Source organism: Hesperophylax consimilis, chromosome 13, assembly GCF_061612785.1.
Source record: "Hesperophylax consimilis isolate HC1 chromosome 13, BYU_Hcon_1.0, whole genome shotgun sequence".
NCBI classification, from domain to species: Eukaryota; Metazoa; Arthropoda; class Insecta; order Trichoptera; family Limnephilidae; genus Hesperophylax; species Hesperophylax consimilis.
In genome coordinates, this window is record NC_142848.1 from 16,140,786 (window position 1) to 16,159,585 (window position 18,800).

Here is an 18,800-nt window from a genome sequence, read left to right on the forward strand (position 1 = left end):
GATCGACTGTGACAAATCTGATAGTCTTTACGGAATATGTATCTCAAGCTCTTGACGGTAACAACCAAGTTGACGTATCATACAATGACTTCGCAAAGGCATTTTATACCGTAGACCAGCTGATACTCTTAAATAAATTAGATCGTTTTGGATTCTCGGTAAAATTTTTAAATTTATTTGTGAGCTATTTATCATGTAGACAGCAATACGTAACGTATGGTATTTCTAACTCGACGTACTTTCCCACAAACTCTGGGGTTCCTCAAGGTTCTAATCTTGGTCCTTTACTTTTTTCCCTTTTTACTAATGACATTCATCATGCCATAAAGTTTGCGAAATTTTTGTTATTTGCAGATGACTTGAAGCTATTTTTAAGAATCCGGACCTTAAAAAACTGCGCACAGCTCCAGAGAGAACTTTAAGAAATGCGTAATAATGTGCTTTACTAGAGCAAACACTGTGATTTACTTTGACTATAGGATGTCCCAATGTTCTCTTAAACATATTTCTGAACCGAAAGATCTGGGAATAACCTTTGACCCACACTTAACATTTCACGTTCATATTGAAACGATATGCAGCAGGGCTTTGAGAATGTTTAGATTTGTGCTATGTAACTCCAGGCATTTTTGCAGCGCTGCCGTGGTTCGCTTGCTATATTTTAGCCTAGTACGTAGTATTTTGGAAATTGGCTCAATAATATGGGGACCCGGTGATGCAACGTACACTTCAATGGTAGAGAATGTTCAAAAGAAGTTTCTACGTTATCTTTATCTTAGAAACTTCGGGTACTATCCCTATTTATAACCATCAGCCTTCCTTTCTGGAATGCAAGGTATCGATAGTGTTGTTAACAGGCGGAAAACTGCGTTGCTGATGATGGCCTATAACTTGTTGAACGGTCATATCAACAATCCCGAAATTTTGAATAAAATTTTATTTTACGTCCCTGTTAACTTCGCAAGAGCGCGTAGACACAAACTATTCATTCTTCCGAGATGTAGGACTAACTTACCATTAGCAATGCCTCTCGGAAGAATGATAGTCCTTCTAAACTCACTAGCCTCTGACATCGACATTTTCCACCTGAGCATTTATAAATTAAAATCCATAATTAGGCAATTATGATTGTGTATTTGTATAATGTATCTTTGTTATTGGAATTTTTTATTCTGTAAATATGCATTTAAAACATAAATAAATATAAAAGTGTTGAACACCTATCTAGGAGAACCTTTGCTGAGGTGTTGGCATGTTTTTTAGGTATGGTGTAATTATGAAAACACAGCATCGTCCTAAAGAAACTCAAGGAGGGTACTGTGGTTCCACCCATGGTGGAAGTATTGGCAGAACGCAATACTATTTTTTAAGGCATCGACATGTTGAGCTTAGAGCTTAGCGTTGGGTATTTATTAAGGCATTCGCTGCCAAAAGCTTTGCTATCATTCAAATTACAAATTATTGGTATGCCTATTGGAGTGATTGGCGCTGAACCGGTTATGCTTCGAGTTTCCAGCTTCGGGCTTCGAAGAGAAGAGGTGGGAAATCAAGGAATTCACATAAACATACACAAATTTTTTGTTTGAAAGTACTAATTTATTATTTCGGTGTATTCATCAGAAGACCCTAATGATGACCGTGGTGGTCGCGTGCCTGCCAGCCGTGGCCTCCCTGACCATGTCCGCTGTGACCTCCGTGTCCTCCATGTTCTCCGTGGCCGGTGAGGGCTCCATGATCATTGTGTCCTCCGTGGCCGGTGAGGGCTCCATGATCATTATGTCCTCCGTGACCCCCATGGCCTATGTTAGGTCCGTGACCTGAGCACGAAAATAAACAAAATTAATTATTAATTGTTGTCAGTTTGTATCTACGGTTCCTGCTTTGACCCTTAAAACATTTTTTGACCAGTGACCAATATTATTTTTCACTTTTTGTCCAGTTACAAAAAAAAATATCTGTTGAGTAGTAGTAAAAAAACTTGTGGTACTTATGCATTCACTGAGAAAAATAAGTAATACTGATTTATTTAAAATCTCTTAAAATTATTATTCATCCTGTTAAATACGGGACTGCATGCCGCTTACTGATAAAGTTTTGGTAAATTCGTAATACTATCATAACACGTGTTCATCCACCTACGTTGAATATCATGACGAAATGCAAAGAAGTTAGGTCTTTTATAAACATGTGTTCGGACATCGTGACAAAACATTAATACAAGAATTAAAGATTTTCACGTTAAAGGACATTCGTTAATGTCCCAGAATCCAGTTTTTAACAGGAATACAAATAATTTGAAGAGATTTTTAATAAAAAAGTGAGATTGTGGAACGATTTACTACTTCATAGAAATTTATGTCATCAACATTAGATTATCATGCGAACTAGTATGGTTTATGCGGTTCATTTGGGCTAGCAATGTTAAAATATAGTATTCATATATTTACCTCCAGCGTGATGTCCTCCGAACTGGGGACCATGATCTATAAAAACAAAAAATCATTTATAACAATTATAGTTCAGAGCCCACAAAATGGTAATCAAAGCATCTCAAACCATATCAGCTATTAGATGCACTCAATGACTTTATAAAAGCTCAAATTTTTAAAGTTTTCCCTTTGACTATGTCATTTGTCAGTATTTTTGATTAATCAATTCCTTCTCTAATTTCAAATCAAAAACATGAAATAATTTATGAGTTTTGGTATGTATAAACTACGAAGTAAAGTATAGACACTATAGAACTGGTTTGGAACAACCGCCCGTAGTCCCCTCTTACCCCGAAAATGATACTGGATGCGTAGATACATCTAAAAATTACGTTCTTTTTTTTTGTTTCAATCTTCGGCTTCATTCAATAATTAATAAATGTAATTATTTTTAAATATATCTATTTAAATTTCACTTTCGTTTTCTTTAATTTATGATTGAATGTACTTTACAAGATCCGATCGAGCTGAAACTCCGTAGATAGACTAACTGTCGATGACAATGCATTCTATGAATCTACGCATTTATCTGAAATTGGATAACATTACAGAAGTTGATATATTAAATAAATGTCGGTCCCACCCAAATGGGATTCGGCTCAGATAGTAGCGCAGTTGATTCCAAACCCGGGGGAGGAAGTTTCAATCCTCAGTTAAACCAACAAATTAAAATAAAATTTTAAATGACATTTTGAAAGCACTGGAATTAAGAGCCAGTTCCTGGGAGGAAGGTTCAATCCTGATCAAAACAAAAAAATCTGCTTATACCTAAAAGAGTATTTTATTATATGTTACCGTTCTTGGGGTAGGATTCATGATGTCCGTGAGGGTTGCCGTACACGAATGCTGCCAGCACGAAGAAGGTTATCAAGAACTGTAAAATACAATTAAATTATAAATACTTTATACGAATGTGAATGAAGTAAGGAATGTGTACCGAGACAAAGTTGTGGGGCGGTCTATCCTCCCTGTCAACCGCTGCGGGGAAACGGAATTTTGGTTAGTTAGATAAATTAGTTATTCGAGTAACTAAAAGTTTCTCTCAACTAAAAGTTTACAAGGATTCATTATGTCTATTGTAGGATTCGAAAAAGAATGTCAATTTTATCGAATAAGTTTTTTAGAAAAATTAAAATGTTCAAATCACAATAGATATAAACTAGGGTATGTACTTTTACGAGTCGAACTGCCGAGCTGAACCACGACTTATGGGAAAGGAATGAAGCCACCGCAAATGGCTTTTCTATACGCAGCATAAGGCGATATACATCGTGTGACATTCGGATTCGGGCAGGTTTTTTATTTTTTTTCAATTAAATATTCATTCGCCATCCTATCGTTTTCCATGCTGATTTTATGGTATTTATTGCCGGACGTATGCTTTTTCATGATCGTTCAAATTTAAAACCTTTTTTTTGAAATTTTATTAAAATTTTTATTGTTTTCTGTGATATTGATATTAGTGAATAATTTTGAAAAATATGCCTATAAATAAATAACATTAAAAAAGTTGTTATTTGTTTAAATAAAAATAAAAATAGTAGTAATATTTAAGAAATCTTACCAGGAACTTCATTTTGATTGCTGTCTATGAGAGTGAAACAAGACTATTCTGACTGAGAGACATGTTGGAGTTTATATACCTGATTCAGCTGTTTATTTGGGACTTTACGTAAGCTTCCTTGAATTACATAGTTTATCATGAATACCCTACTATTATTATGAAATATCCCAAATTCGCGTTAAACAGGGATGGCACAAAAAGCCGATTAAAATTCATCAATTATGGCATGGAAGAAAAGCCAAGCAATATTTGAATAACAACGAAATGCGTTACAAAGCTGCGATTCAATTAGTTTGGCCCTGTGTACATAGATAATTATCATAAATTCCCAACAATGTTTTTGTTTTTGTCTTAAATTTCTAGATCAACTATTTTCTACTCGCGATGTTAACTCACACGAGTTATGGATCTATTAACCAAAGTTCATAGAATCCAAAAAAGCTCGTCTTGGTTGGAATAACGATCCAAAAAACAAGTGCTTTCCACACGATTTTGCTCGTGGGTTTCCATCAGCGTTTTGGTCAACCAACGAGCACACATCTTTGCTTACCCCAATTTTACCTTAAAAATCGTTTCTACGGAACACTTAGGACGGGTTGTTTCGGAGTATTTGAACAATTCATCAAATTTCAACGTTCATTTTCAAGGTCTGTGAAAGATTTTTTCAAGTTCTGTTTTTATTTCAGTTTTGTCAAGCAATTAGCCTATAATGATATAATAACAGAACTTGAATTGGACTTTCACAGATCCCAGAAATGAACGTTGAAATTTGATGAATTGTTCAAATACTCTGAAACAACCCGTCCTTAGTCTGGGATTAGAGGGCGATCTTCACGAACTTTATCGAAGATTTCTTCAACTTAGCGTCATCAATTGAGTGTCTACTTTCTCTCCTCTCCTCATCATACACACTCGTTCTACCACACGAAAACTCCATCACCTTCTTAGATTCTGCAGGTTCAAATGACCATAAATGGATGTGAGACGACGATGGATTTCAACAGTGCGAACCTGGTTGAGAATAATTGAACGCACCTCGCATGCGGCGGGTTTTGATAGTCTAGCGTCCATCTCAAGGGAGCGCAAAGGTCACACTAAAGCAGCTAACAAGCCGTACTGTTTGCAGCTATGTAACATATGCGTAGATATTTTTATTAAAAATAAAAATATATTTCTCCATCACACATCGCTACTGGATGATTGGGTACAGTTTAGGAGATTACGTGATACGCACTCTGTCTCGTTCCAGCCGCACGGTAACAGACGAGACAAGTCACCTATCACGTGACAGCAAATTTACTTCTACATTATGCTCAGGAATCGCTAGTTAAAATCCTTCGGGTACGTGCTGTTACACCCTTATAACGGTTATTTAGAAGTACCACAATTTCGGTATTTGGTGGTTTCGGCCGAAACAAGAACAGAAGCCGAATTTTGGTTTCAGTTTCGGCTGAAAAACGTTCTTAGTAAGTAAATTGCGTGATGGTAGGATAGTAGGCAATGATGTTTTATTTGTCAGGCCCTGAAATATAACAATTCGGTAGTTTTGCTATCGAGGGTCAAAGAGGAGCGATTGCTCCACAAATATATGGTCTACTTACGTACGCAAGAAGTAATTTATTTTTTGTAATAAAAATAAACCCAAATATGGTAAACAACAATATGGCTATCATACACAGCTTATCTGTCTTGCTAACAGCAGGAAGTAGTTTGGTGTGTTTTGTCTTTAAGTTCTTAAAAATTATCTTAAATAGAATCAATGTTTATATCGCTTGTACAAATGTATAGAGTAAGAAATATCTTTAAACTAGAAAACGTAAAAAGGGTGTACTATGTAATTTATTCTTCAATTAATATTACAATATACTGTAACAGTGGACCCCGCAATATTTCGCTATTGATAATGTCATTCTCCACAATTCACTACTGTACACCACAATGTGTATCTCCATATCTCATACCAGTGCAGAGATTTTGCAGTGAGTATTCTTGTTGCGTCCCCGACTTCTTCTATCATTCAAATCACTGTATAAACACTTCTGACACAAATAGACACAAACTTTGAATGTTTGCGAGCGCAAAAGTACGCATGACGATTTTTTTATATATTACGTTTGGCTAGGAAGGTACTTCAAAATATTTGGACTAATTTCTCCGGTTTTGGGAACTAACAGCTATTACACCAAGAGTCAATTTGTTCGCTGTTCAGCTCATATGGTCTCATAGAAATCGTTTGTGTCTCCCTTACCGTCAATGTTAGAAATATGAACATATTCAAATATAGAAACCGTTGTGTCTCCCTTACCGTCAATGTTAGAAATATGAACATATTCAAATATAGAAATCGTTGTGTCTCCCTTACAGTCAAAGTTAGAAATATGAACATATTCAAATATAGAAACCGTTGTGTCTCCCTTACCGTCAATGTTAGAAATATGAACATATTCAAATATAGAAATCGTTGTGTCTCCCTTACAGTCAAAGTTAGAAATATGAACATATTCAAATATAGAAATCGTTGTGTCTCCCTTACCGTCAAAGTTAGAAATACGAACATATTCAAATATAGAAATCGTTGTGTCTCTCTTATAGTCAAAGTTAGAAATATGAACATATTCAAATATAGAAATCGTTGTGTCTCCCTTACAGTCAAAGTTAGAAATATGAACATATTCAAATATAGAAACCGTTGTGTCTCCCTTACCGTCAATGTTAGAAATATGAACATATTCAAATATAGAAATCGTTGTGTCTCCCTTACAGTCAAAGTTAGAAATATGAACATATTCAAATATAGAAATCGTTGTGTCTCCCTTACCGTCAAAGTTAGAAATACGAACATATTCAAATATAGAAATCGTTGTGTCTCTCTTATAGTCAAAGTTAGAAATATGAACATATTCAAATATAGAAATCGTTGTATCTCCCTTACCGTCAATGTTAGAAATATGAACATATTCAAATATAGAAATCGTTGTGTCTCCCTTACCGTCAAAGTTAGAAATACGAACATATTCAAATATAGAAATCGTTGTGTCTCTCTTATAGTCAAAGTTAGAAATATGAACATATTCAAATATAGAAATCGTTGTGTCTCCCTTACAGTCAAAGTTAGAAATATGAACATATTCAAATATAGAAATTAACCACAGAATAATTCAAATGTGTACCTCTAAGAAACCGAGCGCAATTTGAGAAATATTAAAAAACTTTGTGAATAATTATTTTTATATGAAACGACAAAAGTGAGATGCCAGTAAAGTTTATAATACATTTGTCTAATAAAATATGTTTTTTTGTTGTTGTTATCTTATCCCAATTTAGTTCAGTGTTAAGACGAAAAAACGTAAGGTGAGCCATTTAAAAAACTTTTTCATGTTTGATTTCAAAATAATAATATTTAAAAATCTACATTTTTATTTCTTATAATACAATTTGATAAGTGTATTTTATCTACTTTCAATAATTGTTTTTATTTTTATCCCATTTATTTGGATTTTTTTGAGAAGCGGAAAACCAAATTTTGACATCATCTTTAAGAAATATAGCGGTCAATATGCCAGAGGCCTGAAGGGTTAAAATAATCCGAAGATTGAATAATGTCATCTTGAAATAAATAAAAACATCAACGTCTTCTATTGAAACACTTTACAGAATATTTAATTATTAAAAATTGAAATAAAAACACATTGAAATCCCAAAATTTAAACGAAAAACATGAAAATCCCAAAATTAAACTCAAAGCGTACTCAAAATATGTTCCTACGAATAGTCTGTCTAGGAATAACTTATTTCATCTAAAAAAAAAAATTATAGCAAAATAAATTTTCATTTTAATTTTAATATCTATTGACTATAACGTTTCAATAATAATAATAATAATTAGATAATTTGTATGGCTCCGGGCGCTATACAACGTATTATGAGTTCCTAGGCTATATCTAATTTTATTTAACACAAGTTTTTTTCGTTTAAAAATATTTATTATTATTCCAAATTTTACAGAAATGCATCGTATTTTTATCTACTGTATTGTAAAAACATTTTCTCATCATATGATTTTATTATTTGAAAGAAATAACCTCGACTATTTATGGTGAAGAACAGCTATGATGTCTCCTGCGACCTTTTCCACAAACATTACTTCAAACATTACCACAAACATTGGCTGGCAAGGGGGCGTACATTATGTTTGTTGGAAAATGCAATGTTTGAGTTTTCCGTGGCCGATGGAAAACATTCTTCTTGCATTCGAAGAACGAAAAACAGGGGAGGGGATTATTACATTTGCGGTTTGTGCGGTCTGTCACGGAGCATAAATCGTACGAGTTTTTGAGGTTATGTGCACCGAGCGAGCTTAATAATTATGAGTTTAATAAATTGTAAATAAATAATGTCATAAAGGATGATTGTTTCTATCATGAAGTCACCTTTAAATAAAGTCTTTTATGTCTATTGTAGAGGGCGCAACAAATTTCCGAAAGAATTTTTGACAGCTGCTGTTTACCTCGGAAATAGGTACGTTCAGTTATATTCCAATCCATTGCCGTTTCTAAAAGCGTAATGAGGTAATAGCTGACTGGGATAGCACTATCTCCCCAGTCCTACTGGATTAAAAACTTATATAAAAAATAAAACGAAAATTCGGGAGACGTTTCATTTTTTCGTCCCCACTGATTTGTAACGTGGGCAATATCGCCCACCAGTGAGCGTTTTCACCAGCTTGTGCGGCGATCAATGGCTAAAAGTGTTGAGGGGCGATTTTATATGATTTGGTGGGCGATAGGCATTACTTGATGTTTTGTATCATACATAATTCCCAAATGTATACATTATAACTCAACAAATATTTCAATATTTTGCTACAGAAAACCGTATTTTATATAGGGTTTTCCAATAAGAGGTGTTATTTTGAATAGCCCGCTATTTCGGTAGATGTTACTTTTGAAGCTGTCATTTTTAATTTAAATACATAATAAAATAAAAGAAGTGATAAGAAAGTGATAAGTGATAAGAAGTGATGTGTATTTTGTGGCAAGTGTGAGTTTATGAATATAAAATAAATAAAAATTTAATTTATATACAAAATAAAATAACACCTCTTATTGGAAAACCCTATAGAACCTTGAAATATTTTTCCATATTTTTAAGAAGAGCTGACGAAATTAAGGAATAGGAATGGCATAAGAAAAAGTCATAGTGTTTTGGTAAAAAACTTATTTATTAGATTTTAGCTTTTTCAGAAGACCCTAATGGTGACCATGGTGATCGCGTGGCTGCCAGCCGTGGGCGCCTCCGTGTCCTGGCTGGCCTGTAGATAAACAAAGTGAAGGTTATTTACAATGATATTTTTTAAGAATGGTTCTACCACAGAGACCTCCGCTGTAGCTTCTCTGTTGCGTGCGTCGATTGTAAGAAATATGGAGAGGTTACAATTACAATGAATACCAGTCGTATATCTTTTAAAACGGGACTGCAGAACTGACGAAAGAATTGACAGATGTCCTAATAAACTATCAGTAAAACACAATTTTGTTTTGGCGATAGCGAAACACGTGTTCATAAAAATTAAAATATTTCCGGGTTTCGTCATTATACTCGGTTATAACAGGATAAACGCAGCTGCACAAAAACGTATTCCGATAAATTATGAAAGTACTAATAGTTAATAATATTAAGAAATGGCCTGCTGTCACAATTTAATAGGATTTTAATAAATCAGCAATACTCATTTTACTTCATTTTTCTCCGTGTATTTATGTTAATTTTATGAAAACTTTTAAAAAGATTTTTTTTAAAACTGTGTTTAACTTGTTCTATGTTAAATCAAGTGTTTTTAGTAATATTAATGTGCTTTCGAAGTAAATAAACTTTGAAGTTGTTTGTACAACTCGACATTCACATTATATCTTCTAAATCTCTACATACTCGTACATTGGATCAATGTTCCACCAAATATTCGTACATTGGCTCAATGTTCCACTTAATACTCGTACATTGGATCAATGTTCCACTAAATACTCGTACATTGGATCAATGTTCCACTAAATACTCGTACATTGGATCAATGTTCCACTTAATACTAGTACATTGGATAAATGTTCCACTAAAATACTAGATTTTTAAGGCGTGAATCTTGTGTCATTTTTGCCATTAATCAAGAAAAGCAATATCAAAATAAGAAAATTTACCTCCACCGTGGCCACCGTGGGATCCGTGTTCTGTAAAAACAAACACACATTATTTTTAAACTACAAGTTCATAAGCTCCAAAATAGACTAAGCGTTGGAGTAAATACCATAACAATGTTCGGATAAAACAAGTTTTAGTCATTCAACATCTTTCTCTTAACGAAAATATGAAACAAATAAAGACACAGAAAATAAAAATGTAACGGTCGGAACTGGGACTTGAACCCCGGTCCTCTTGTCTAACTGTCTCTACCAATTGACCTATTGAGACCTTATAACGTATTACATTCAGTCATTTTAATCGACCTCATTTTAAGAATTACTATCATAATACTCAATTAATTCCCTTATTTTTTGACTGTCATGTTTTTGGCATAATTGGAAAGTTCTGCCAAAATATATTTACAATCTAGGTGGTGTCTCCGATACACCTATCCGATTTCATTTATATGTGATATCTTTTGACTTTTCTGTATGTCTAGATTTTAAATATGTAAAATTGGTTAGTTAAAAATATGAGTTTGCCTCAGATTTAATACTTTAAGGGAAACAGAATAAGTCACAACATTGACAAAATATAACATGATAAAGTTATTATACTAGTCCATAAGGCTAAGTTAGGTGTTTTATTTTTGCGGTATTATGCCGTCTTGCACTACCTCCTTCTTTAGCCAACGTTTCGGACAGCGTTATAGTGTCCATCCTAAGGACAGATGTGTAAAGTTTTCTTTTTCTAGTATTTCATGATGTGGTGAATCATTTGAATTTACTGAATTTAAAGTTAATGTTAACACTAAAATACTTTTTGGCCATTAAAACCTGAAATCTTACTTAGGTTAGATTCGTTTACGTTAGTTATTCATTTATTATGGCGTAATTTTAAGATGACAGAATTAGTGTTTTAATAACGTAGAAAAGAAATTGTAGGTACGGCTTGACATGTCTGTATCGTCCAAATCTATATATTATATTCGTACATTGGATGAATGTTAGATAAAATTTTCAAGGAGTGAGACTTGTAGCTTTTAGTCAATTTATTAAAAATGGCCAAAATGTTTATTAAAATACGGAAAAGTGTGTTACCTCCACCGTGGACAACAGCACCGTGTCCTGTAAAAACAAACACACATTATTTTATAACCATGTCAGTTCACAGGTTCCAAAATATACTTTGATTTCGAATTAATTTTACCAGTTTCAGATAAAAGAATATAAAATCAATATTAACAGATAAAACAAGGAAATGGTCGCAACTTGTACTTGCAACCAGACCCTCAAGTAATACATATACCATCGTCTATACCAAAAGAGTGATCCTCATTACATTCGGTCATTTTTATAAATTTCATATTTCAATTTAAGAATAACAAAATAAATTGTTTCCATGTTTTTTGGCTACCATCTTATCGGTGTGATTGCAAAGTTCCACCGGAATATATTTGCAACCTAGACGGTGTCTCGTATACACCTACACGAATTTATTTATTTGGAACATCTGTTGAATTTTGCGTAAGTCTAGATTGTAAACAGTGGAGAGTTTTTGATCCACATTTAAACCGAATAAAAAAGAACATGTTGGTTATATTAGGTAAGGTTAGGTTTTTAAAAAATTTACCGAAAGAAAAGGTCTCAAAATTGCAAGAATTTCACATAAGTATATAGTGAAATGTCACCAGTGATTTTTAGTAAATATAAAAGTAGAAAAATTTGAGCTGTGCTTAATAGATGGACAGTCAATTAGGACGGGTCGGTTCACAGAATTTGAACAATTCATCAATTTTCAAAGTTGATTTTTAAGTTTTATTCAAGTTCTATTATTATTTCATTTTTTTAAACAATTGGTCAATTATGATATAATAACAAAACATGAATAGAACCTTCACAGAACTTGAAAATCAAACTTTGAAATTTGATGAATTGTTTAAATTCTCAGAAACAACCCGTCCTGAAAGGATGAGTTTATCATTATAGGTTGGTTGCTTGACAGTATTTAATCTTAAGTAATGCTTGACAGAACTAAAATGATAACAGAACTTGAAAAAATCTTTCACAGAACTTGAAAATTAACTTTTAAATTTGAAGAGTCGTTCAAATTAAGTAAACTGTACCTATTTCCTAAAAATAAATTTATCTCCATAACTTTAGATTATTGTAGAAATATATTCAATTGATTGTCGTGTGACAGCTTTGTATATCTTCCTATTATTGTGAACGATAAATAATATTCATGGAATTATGTTTGTTTCTTTGTACGAATACAAAAATTAGTTTAAATAAGGTTTGATTAGGTAAGATTAGGTTAAGTATGTTTATTTCACTTTTCTTCAATGCACTTTTTTGAAATGGGACCATAGATAAGACAGAAGGCTGATTTCTTACCACTCTTGGCGTGAGGGTCATGGTGTCCATGCTGGGGAGGATTGGCGAACACGAATGCGGCCATCATGAAGAAGGTAATCAGGAACTGTAATAGTCATCAAAAAAATATTAACACTATTATTATAAGGCATTGTTGAGTTTCCAAGTAACAATCCAAGATTGTTTATTCATATGTATATTTTAAATTAGTACAAAAAAACGGATCGTGAAATCGAAAAAAAAAATATGCTTTCAAACGTAACATAGAAAAAAGTAGTAAATCGTGATTTACATTAAATTTAAACCAAAATAGAAAATATACAGATATAAATAATATTTAATGTAAGAATATTTTTTTTATTTAATAAAATAATAAGTTATAATGTATTATTCCCAGTGAGTTTACAAATTATTTCGGAAAAAACAACATTATTTATTTATTTTATTTTACGCCTATTAAGGCTTTTACATACATTTATAACAATATTTAAGAAATTAAACTCGTAAATAGTGCAGGAAATGACTATATATATGTAAATAAAAATATTGTTGAATTTGATCCTCACAGTGTGTAGGTACAAAATATAAAAATAAAAAATGTAAAATAATTTTTTTCTTTCAGCCGAAAAAATACTGTTATCGTGCAAAATACTGTCAATTTAAATAGCTTTACCAAAATATTCCCCTACTTGATAAAAAAAACTTCAATAAGGTATGCTTATATAAAGAAATTGATGTACTAAAAATATCAACAACATCGGAGTATTTGTTTCCTAGCTGTTGATTATATATTAAAGACAAGACAACATAGAAACCGGTTTGCATCTATACGAATATTAAAGACATTTTGATTTATAAAGGGGCGTTTAAGAATTGAAGGGTTTTCATATTTTTTTAAATCTTAGATTTTTTAACTTGTTTTTTTTAGAATATTTAAAAAAACAATTATTATAATGTTTTTAAGTTAAAAAATATTATTGAATATTTTTAAAAAAATTAAGAAGAATATTATAAAATCTTACCAGGAACTTCATTTTGAATGCTGTCTTTGTCAATGAAATAGCAAGAAAGACTGTGCTGAATGAGAGATATGGAGGAGTTTATATACCTGATTCGGCAAATGTATAATTTGGGAATTTACGTAAGTTTCCTTGAATAACAGTGTTATCGGAGATTCACCAAAATACGTAAAATTATTAATAAAACAGGGTTGATAAAACACGTCGATAATTATTTATTAATAATATACATTAAGTACTGTATTTGCGGCATGTTTAAATCTGAAATATACTCTCAGTATCACCCTGATGTAAGATCACTATCCCCATATAGGGAAATACTACTATAATCAATCTTAAACAAGTCCAAGTTATACAAAACGCAATTGTAAAATTACTAGTCGTCCCTAATATTTTCAAACAGAGACATAATACACCGTTGCTGTTTCAGAGTGCCAAAATTTTACCTGTTAAGGCCATACCATGGCAAAAAATCATAATTCATCATATATTTACCCCGCAGCATAAAGAAAAATTAGAACATAAATACAGTAATTTAATAATAAATACGGACAGAGAATGTTTAAGATATTTAATTTATTACCTGACACTGAAGCAATGTAAGTCTATGAATAAGGTTAAATATATGGTGAAAAATTGAATCGGAAAAAAACATTTACTTTAATTTGTATGAAAAAATATTGATTCTGTAGATATAAGATGTAAATTATAACTTATAAAAATGTATATGTAACTAAACTTTCCAAGCCAATTCAATTGGCTTAGCAGGACTTGTTTGTTGATATGTATTAACTATTTATTCAATAAAAAAAATAAAAAAAGAATTGAAACATTGCTTGAAATAGCTTTACCCGTGTTCGGTGACCAGATCTGAATAGTCAGGAACTTCCTCTTCCCCTTTTATTTCCCCTCCCCACTACCTTCAGCCTCACAACATCCATTTGAGGATGCCATAGTCTCACTAGTTCCTGATGGTTGGAAGCAGTTGCGCAGTATTCGCATAAACAGAAGAAAAAAAATTGAAGGCTGAACATCTACATAATGTTTAATATCTAATTCTGTGGCCTTATAAGCATTATGAAACCTTTACAGGGTATCGGGGGGTAAAGTGCGTTAACTTAGGGGGTGATTCTACATGATTAAAGATGATAGAAGTAAAAACGATGATTAACTTTTTTCGGGATTTCAACGTTTTACGGTAGTTCTTTATTTCTACCATCATGTAGAATCACCTCCCGAAGTTAGCACACTTTACCCACGGACACCCTTTTTAAATATATTTAAAAAAAAGATATTATATTCTAATAAGCAAATGGTTTTCCGTAAATCTAATCATTTAAAATGTACGACCTACCTTGTGTTGAACGATTTTATTTTTTAATATATGTTTCATTGTATTTCAACAGAAGGTTGTTAAAGGTTATTTTTTTAAGTTACCTCTAAAATCGTAAAAAATGAATTCTTAAATGGCCTATACTTTCTAATTTAAATCACAAATAAATAAAGCAGCCCATATCAGTACTAGATATTTGCTGTACCTTTAAATTTAAAAAATAATTAGTTAGTTTGGTCAAGTATTTTGGCCTCAAGTCCAATTTTCTATAATGGGACATTTTCAAAAACTACGGATACCGTTAAAAACGTGTGGAAGATTCAAACATGTTTTTTCTTATTATGTTTATCGTACTAAAAATATGTGATTTTAATATTTACATTCAATTATTGATTAAAAAAAACCATCTAAAACCGCACATTCCCAAACTGTTCCAACTGGCTACAACGTCATTATAACAGAAAACGCCAATGTCTGGTAAGACTGCTGTTACCCAAGCCGTGCGGTGTGAATTTACGAATATTTCGTTTGGGCGGTAAACCGAAAATGACACATTTTAAAACGTTTTAGAAAATTTATTCGTCAACATAAAAATAAAACAAAAATGCCTAATTTTTTTCATGACTTATTTATGTCCTCACTTACGTGAGAACTGTCCAGTTACAAAAACTTAAGTTAAGTTACTCAAAAAAAAAAACCGGAGCAAATGCGATTTCGGGAGTAGCAGAGATTTTAATTTTAGGGAAGTTCGTCTAAAATAATACAACCCCATTGCTATTTATTAACAATATTATTTATTTATTTTGAAAAGATACATTACATTATAACTATTATAAGGACTGTCCAACTTGGACGGTTTCCCGTTTTAGGACAGTCAAATTAACAGGTTTTAAATTATCATACATGTACACAATTACAATTACATAATAGTAACATTATATTTGGCTAATTTATACAACGCCGTTTTCGTGAGAAATCACATCAAGGGCGCTGGGCGTGGGCACAAAATACATAATAGTAACACAATTACATAATAGTAACACAATTACATAATAGTAACACAATTACATAATAGTAATACAATTACATAATAGTAACACAATTACATAATAGTAACACAATTACATAATAGTAACACAATTACATAATAGTAACACAATTGCACAATAGTAACACAATTACATAATAGTAACACAATTACATAATAGTAACACTATCTTGTTGAATAATATGGCAAGCAAATTGAGTAGGTAATACACTAATGGCGAATATAAGAAAAATAAAATATTGGTTAAAATTTAAAATTTAAGAGAAAATAAGTATGCAAAAGCTAAGATACAACTACGCGTTCGTGATAAATAATTATCAGATTACATTTTTGAGTAATATTTCGGAATCAGTCCTGCCTACATCTAATAACCATTTTGTTATTTTTGGACCGAAGGATGACAATTCACACAGTTTCAGCTGTGAAGGGATTTTGTTATATATTTTAGGACCGAGATATGAGAATAGTTTTTGATAGTCGCTCTGTTGGTTGTTGGAATGGAAAGGTCATTTCTTCCCTCACTTCTGGCTTGATGTTTGTGTTCGGTTGTTTTCATTTTGGTTTTATTTTTATAAACGTGGATTACTATATTTTTATATAACACTGTCGGACATCTAGTAAATTCAATTCCTCGAAGAGAGCGTCGCTCGAATATCTGAAAGGTTTCTTCATAATAACACGTAAAATAGATTTCTGTGCCTTCAATGACGGGTTTAATGTTGTTCTTCCTGTACCTCCCCACCTAATGCAACCGTAGGTTATGATTGAGTTACACAGCCCTTAAATTTAACACACTCGAGGGCTTACATGGAGATTTATTATTTTCAAAGTTACAGTTAATTTTATGTATTGTAAGGTGGTGAAGTGTTTGGGGTTGCCCTGCTATAGTAGAGCTGAATGTTGGGTATTTGGTTTTTGATACGTTTAATGTAAGCAAAATGATGTCCAGCCATTGTTTCACTCTGTTTATACCAGTGTTAGCAAGGTGGTGTGTTTCCTTCCAATCATCTCCTTCAAACAATATAACGGTATCATCTGCGAACGTAATAATTTTCCCACCTATATTTGTTTACAAATATAAATCTGTGTCCATTGAAAAGCTTTTCCCGTTATTCCTATACTTTTCAGTCTTCGTGGGAGTATTTTATGAGATATTGTGTCGAAAGCCTTGGTCAGGTCCAGGAATAAGGCAATGGTTTTCTTGCCACATGCATTACAACATGATTGCCACATGGTATTATCGATACGATAATTATGTACACACGGAGAAAATTTATGAAATGAAATATTCCTGATTTATTAAAAATCTCTTCAAATTATACGTATTCCCAGAACCGACACTATGCGGGCGCAATTGGAGCAGTCTGCTCCGGCGCCTAACTATCAAGGCGCCAAGGCGTTGATAATACCTAACACTTAACAGTCCTAACACATCGCCCTCGATATTATTTTTCATAAGAACGGCGCTACACAAAAATACAAATCATTTGAATATTATTGATATCACCTACCTAGGCTTCTACGGGTCGAAAAACAGTGTTCGTAAAAATTAAAATATTTTTGCATTTCGTCATCATACTCGTATAATAACAGAATAAACGCAGCTGCATGAACACGTATTCTGATAGATTATTATGGTAATAATAGGTTATTAGGTAATGACCTGCTATCACCTTTTTATCAGGATTTTAATAAATCAGCAATACTCTTTTTTCTCCATGTACGCGGTTTCCAAAAACTCGTAGCTGAAGTTTGTGACGTCATATTTGATTTCGTGTCGATTTTGTGGGTTGATTTGTGTTTTATTTTTCGAGTAAATCAAGCCCGAATGTGAAATTTTTCTGTAAAAACTGCCGCTGTAGAGTATTTTTTTAAATATGTTGAAGCGTAACTCCGTTCCAGAAGTTTTTTTATACGTTTAATTGGCGAAAAAAGAAACATAAGTTTTTTTGGGTTATCTGCGTTATGAAGATTCCCCAGTTTCCCGCTTGTACTACAAGCTTCCGGACACCGTGAATATACATTTTGAGAAGTGTGATATTATTATATTGCCAAGGTCGAATACTAGAACTTGTTAGTGTTTTCAATGTTAAAAAAAAACTAGAACTTGTTTTCATCCATAAATATTTTCGGTAGGTATGTAACTACTTATACAAAAATGGTTTACGTGACAAACTCACAGATAACGAAAAACCCAGAAAAAATAAAGAGCTGAACTGCTGAATTCATATTTTGACCTCTGTGACGTAGCTTGATTAATTAATCCAAACTGAATGCGATATATTACTATTATCAATAGCGGACTTTTTACGTACACTTTGGTCTACGTGTCACACCACACTTCGTTCCAATACGTGCTCCGAAATGTACGTATAATAGCAGTCGACCGCAGTCTGTACAGTCAGTTTACCAGTCAGTCCGATCTGTGCGATGCTGCAGCTGTTGGCCGGTTGAACAATTATGGGGCTGACAGATTAAGCTATAAGTTTCATGACAATCCCAATGGGATGTATGAAATAGGCCAAGCCACGAGAATATTGCGCGCTTATAGCGTGGTCTGTCATATGCTAAACACGTTTTAGCGCACGTTTCGCATCAGATGTCTTCGAAATGTTTGGTTTATTTGTTTATGGAAAATCAAAAGTAATGAATTAATATATTATCTACTATCACACCAAAATAAACGCAAAATGTAGCATATAATAATATGACGACCTTTGTAAAGGAATTGTTTTTTTTCCATATTTTTAAAAAAAATTCTATGAGAACCGGAATTTGTTGGCAGAAAAAAAATTTCT

At 32.6% G+C, this 18,800-nt stretch overlaps 2 protein-coding genes across 2 annotated transcripts; both read right to left on the reverse strand.

The window, feature by feature from the left end:
• Positions 1 to 1,574: 1,574 nt before the first annotated feature.
• On the reverse strand, positions 1,575 to 4,126 carry LOC149418503 (uncharacterized). The gene is made up of 4 exons (XM_089638533.1): positions 4,054 to 4,126; positions 3,285 to 3,363; positions 2,448 to 2,483; positions 1,575 to 1,817 (listed from the first exon to the last, which is right to left on the reverse strand). Exons 1-4 carry the CDS (start codon positions 4,063 to 4,065, stop codon positions 1,627 to 1,629), a joined length of 318 nt encoding a protein of 105 aa, XP_089494659.1. The 5' UTR covers positions 4,066 to 4,126; the 3' UTR covers positions 1,575 to 1,626.
• Positions 4,127 to 9,255: 5,129 nt separating this feature from the next.
• Positions 9,256 to 13,712, reverse strand: LOC149418504 (uncharacterized). Its single transcript, XM_089638534.1, has 5 exons — positions 13,625 to 13,712; positions 12,624 to 12,708; positions 11,328 to 11,354; positions 10,245 to 10,274; positions 9,256 to 9,364 (listed from the first exon to the last, which is right to left on the reverse strand). The coding sequence occupies exons 1-5, from the start codon at positions 13,634 to 13,636 to the stop codon at positions 9,303 to 9,305; spliced, it is 216 nt and encodes a 71-aa protein (XP_089494660.1). The 5' UTR covers positions 13,637 to 13,712; the 3' UTR covers positions 9,256 to 9,302.
• Between the last annotated feature and the right edge of the window lie 5,088 nt (positions 13,713 to 18,800).

What these genes read in the sequence shown, in the direction of transcription:
- LOC149418504 (XM_089638534.1), bottom strand. An exon ending in TGCTGTTGTCCACGGTGGAG is followed by an intron (nt 10,275 to 11,327) that starts GTAACACACTTT and finishes TTGTTTTTACAG; the next exon opens with AACACGGATCCCACGGTGGC. An exon ending in CCACGGTGGCCACGGTGGAG is followed by an intron (nt 9,365 to 10,244) that starts GTAAATTTTCTT and finishes GTTTATCTACAG; the next exon opens with GCCAGCCAGGACACGGAGGC.
- LOC149418503 (XM_089638533.1), bottom strand. An exon ending in TGAATCCTACCCCAAGAACG is followed by an intron (nt 2,484 to 3,284) that starts GTAACATATAAT and finishes TTGTTTTTATAG; the next exon opens with ATCATGGTCCCCAGTTCGGA. An exon ending in CGGAGGACATCACGCTGGAG is followed by an intron (nt 1,818 to 2,447) that starts GTAAATATATGA and finishes TTTCGTGCTCAG; the next exon opens with GTCACGGACCTAACATAGGC.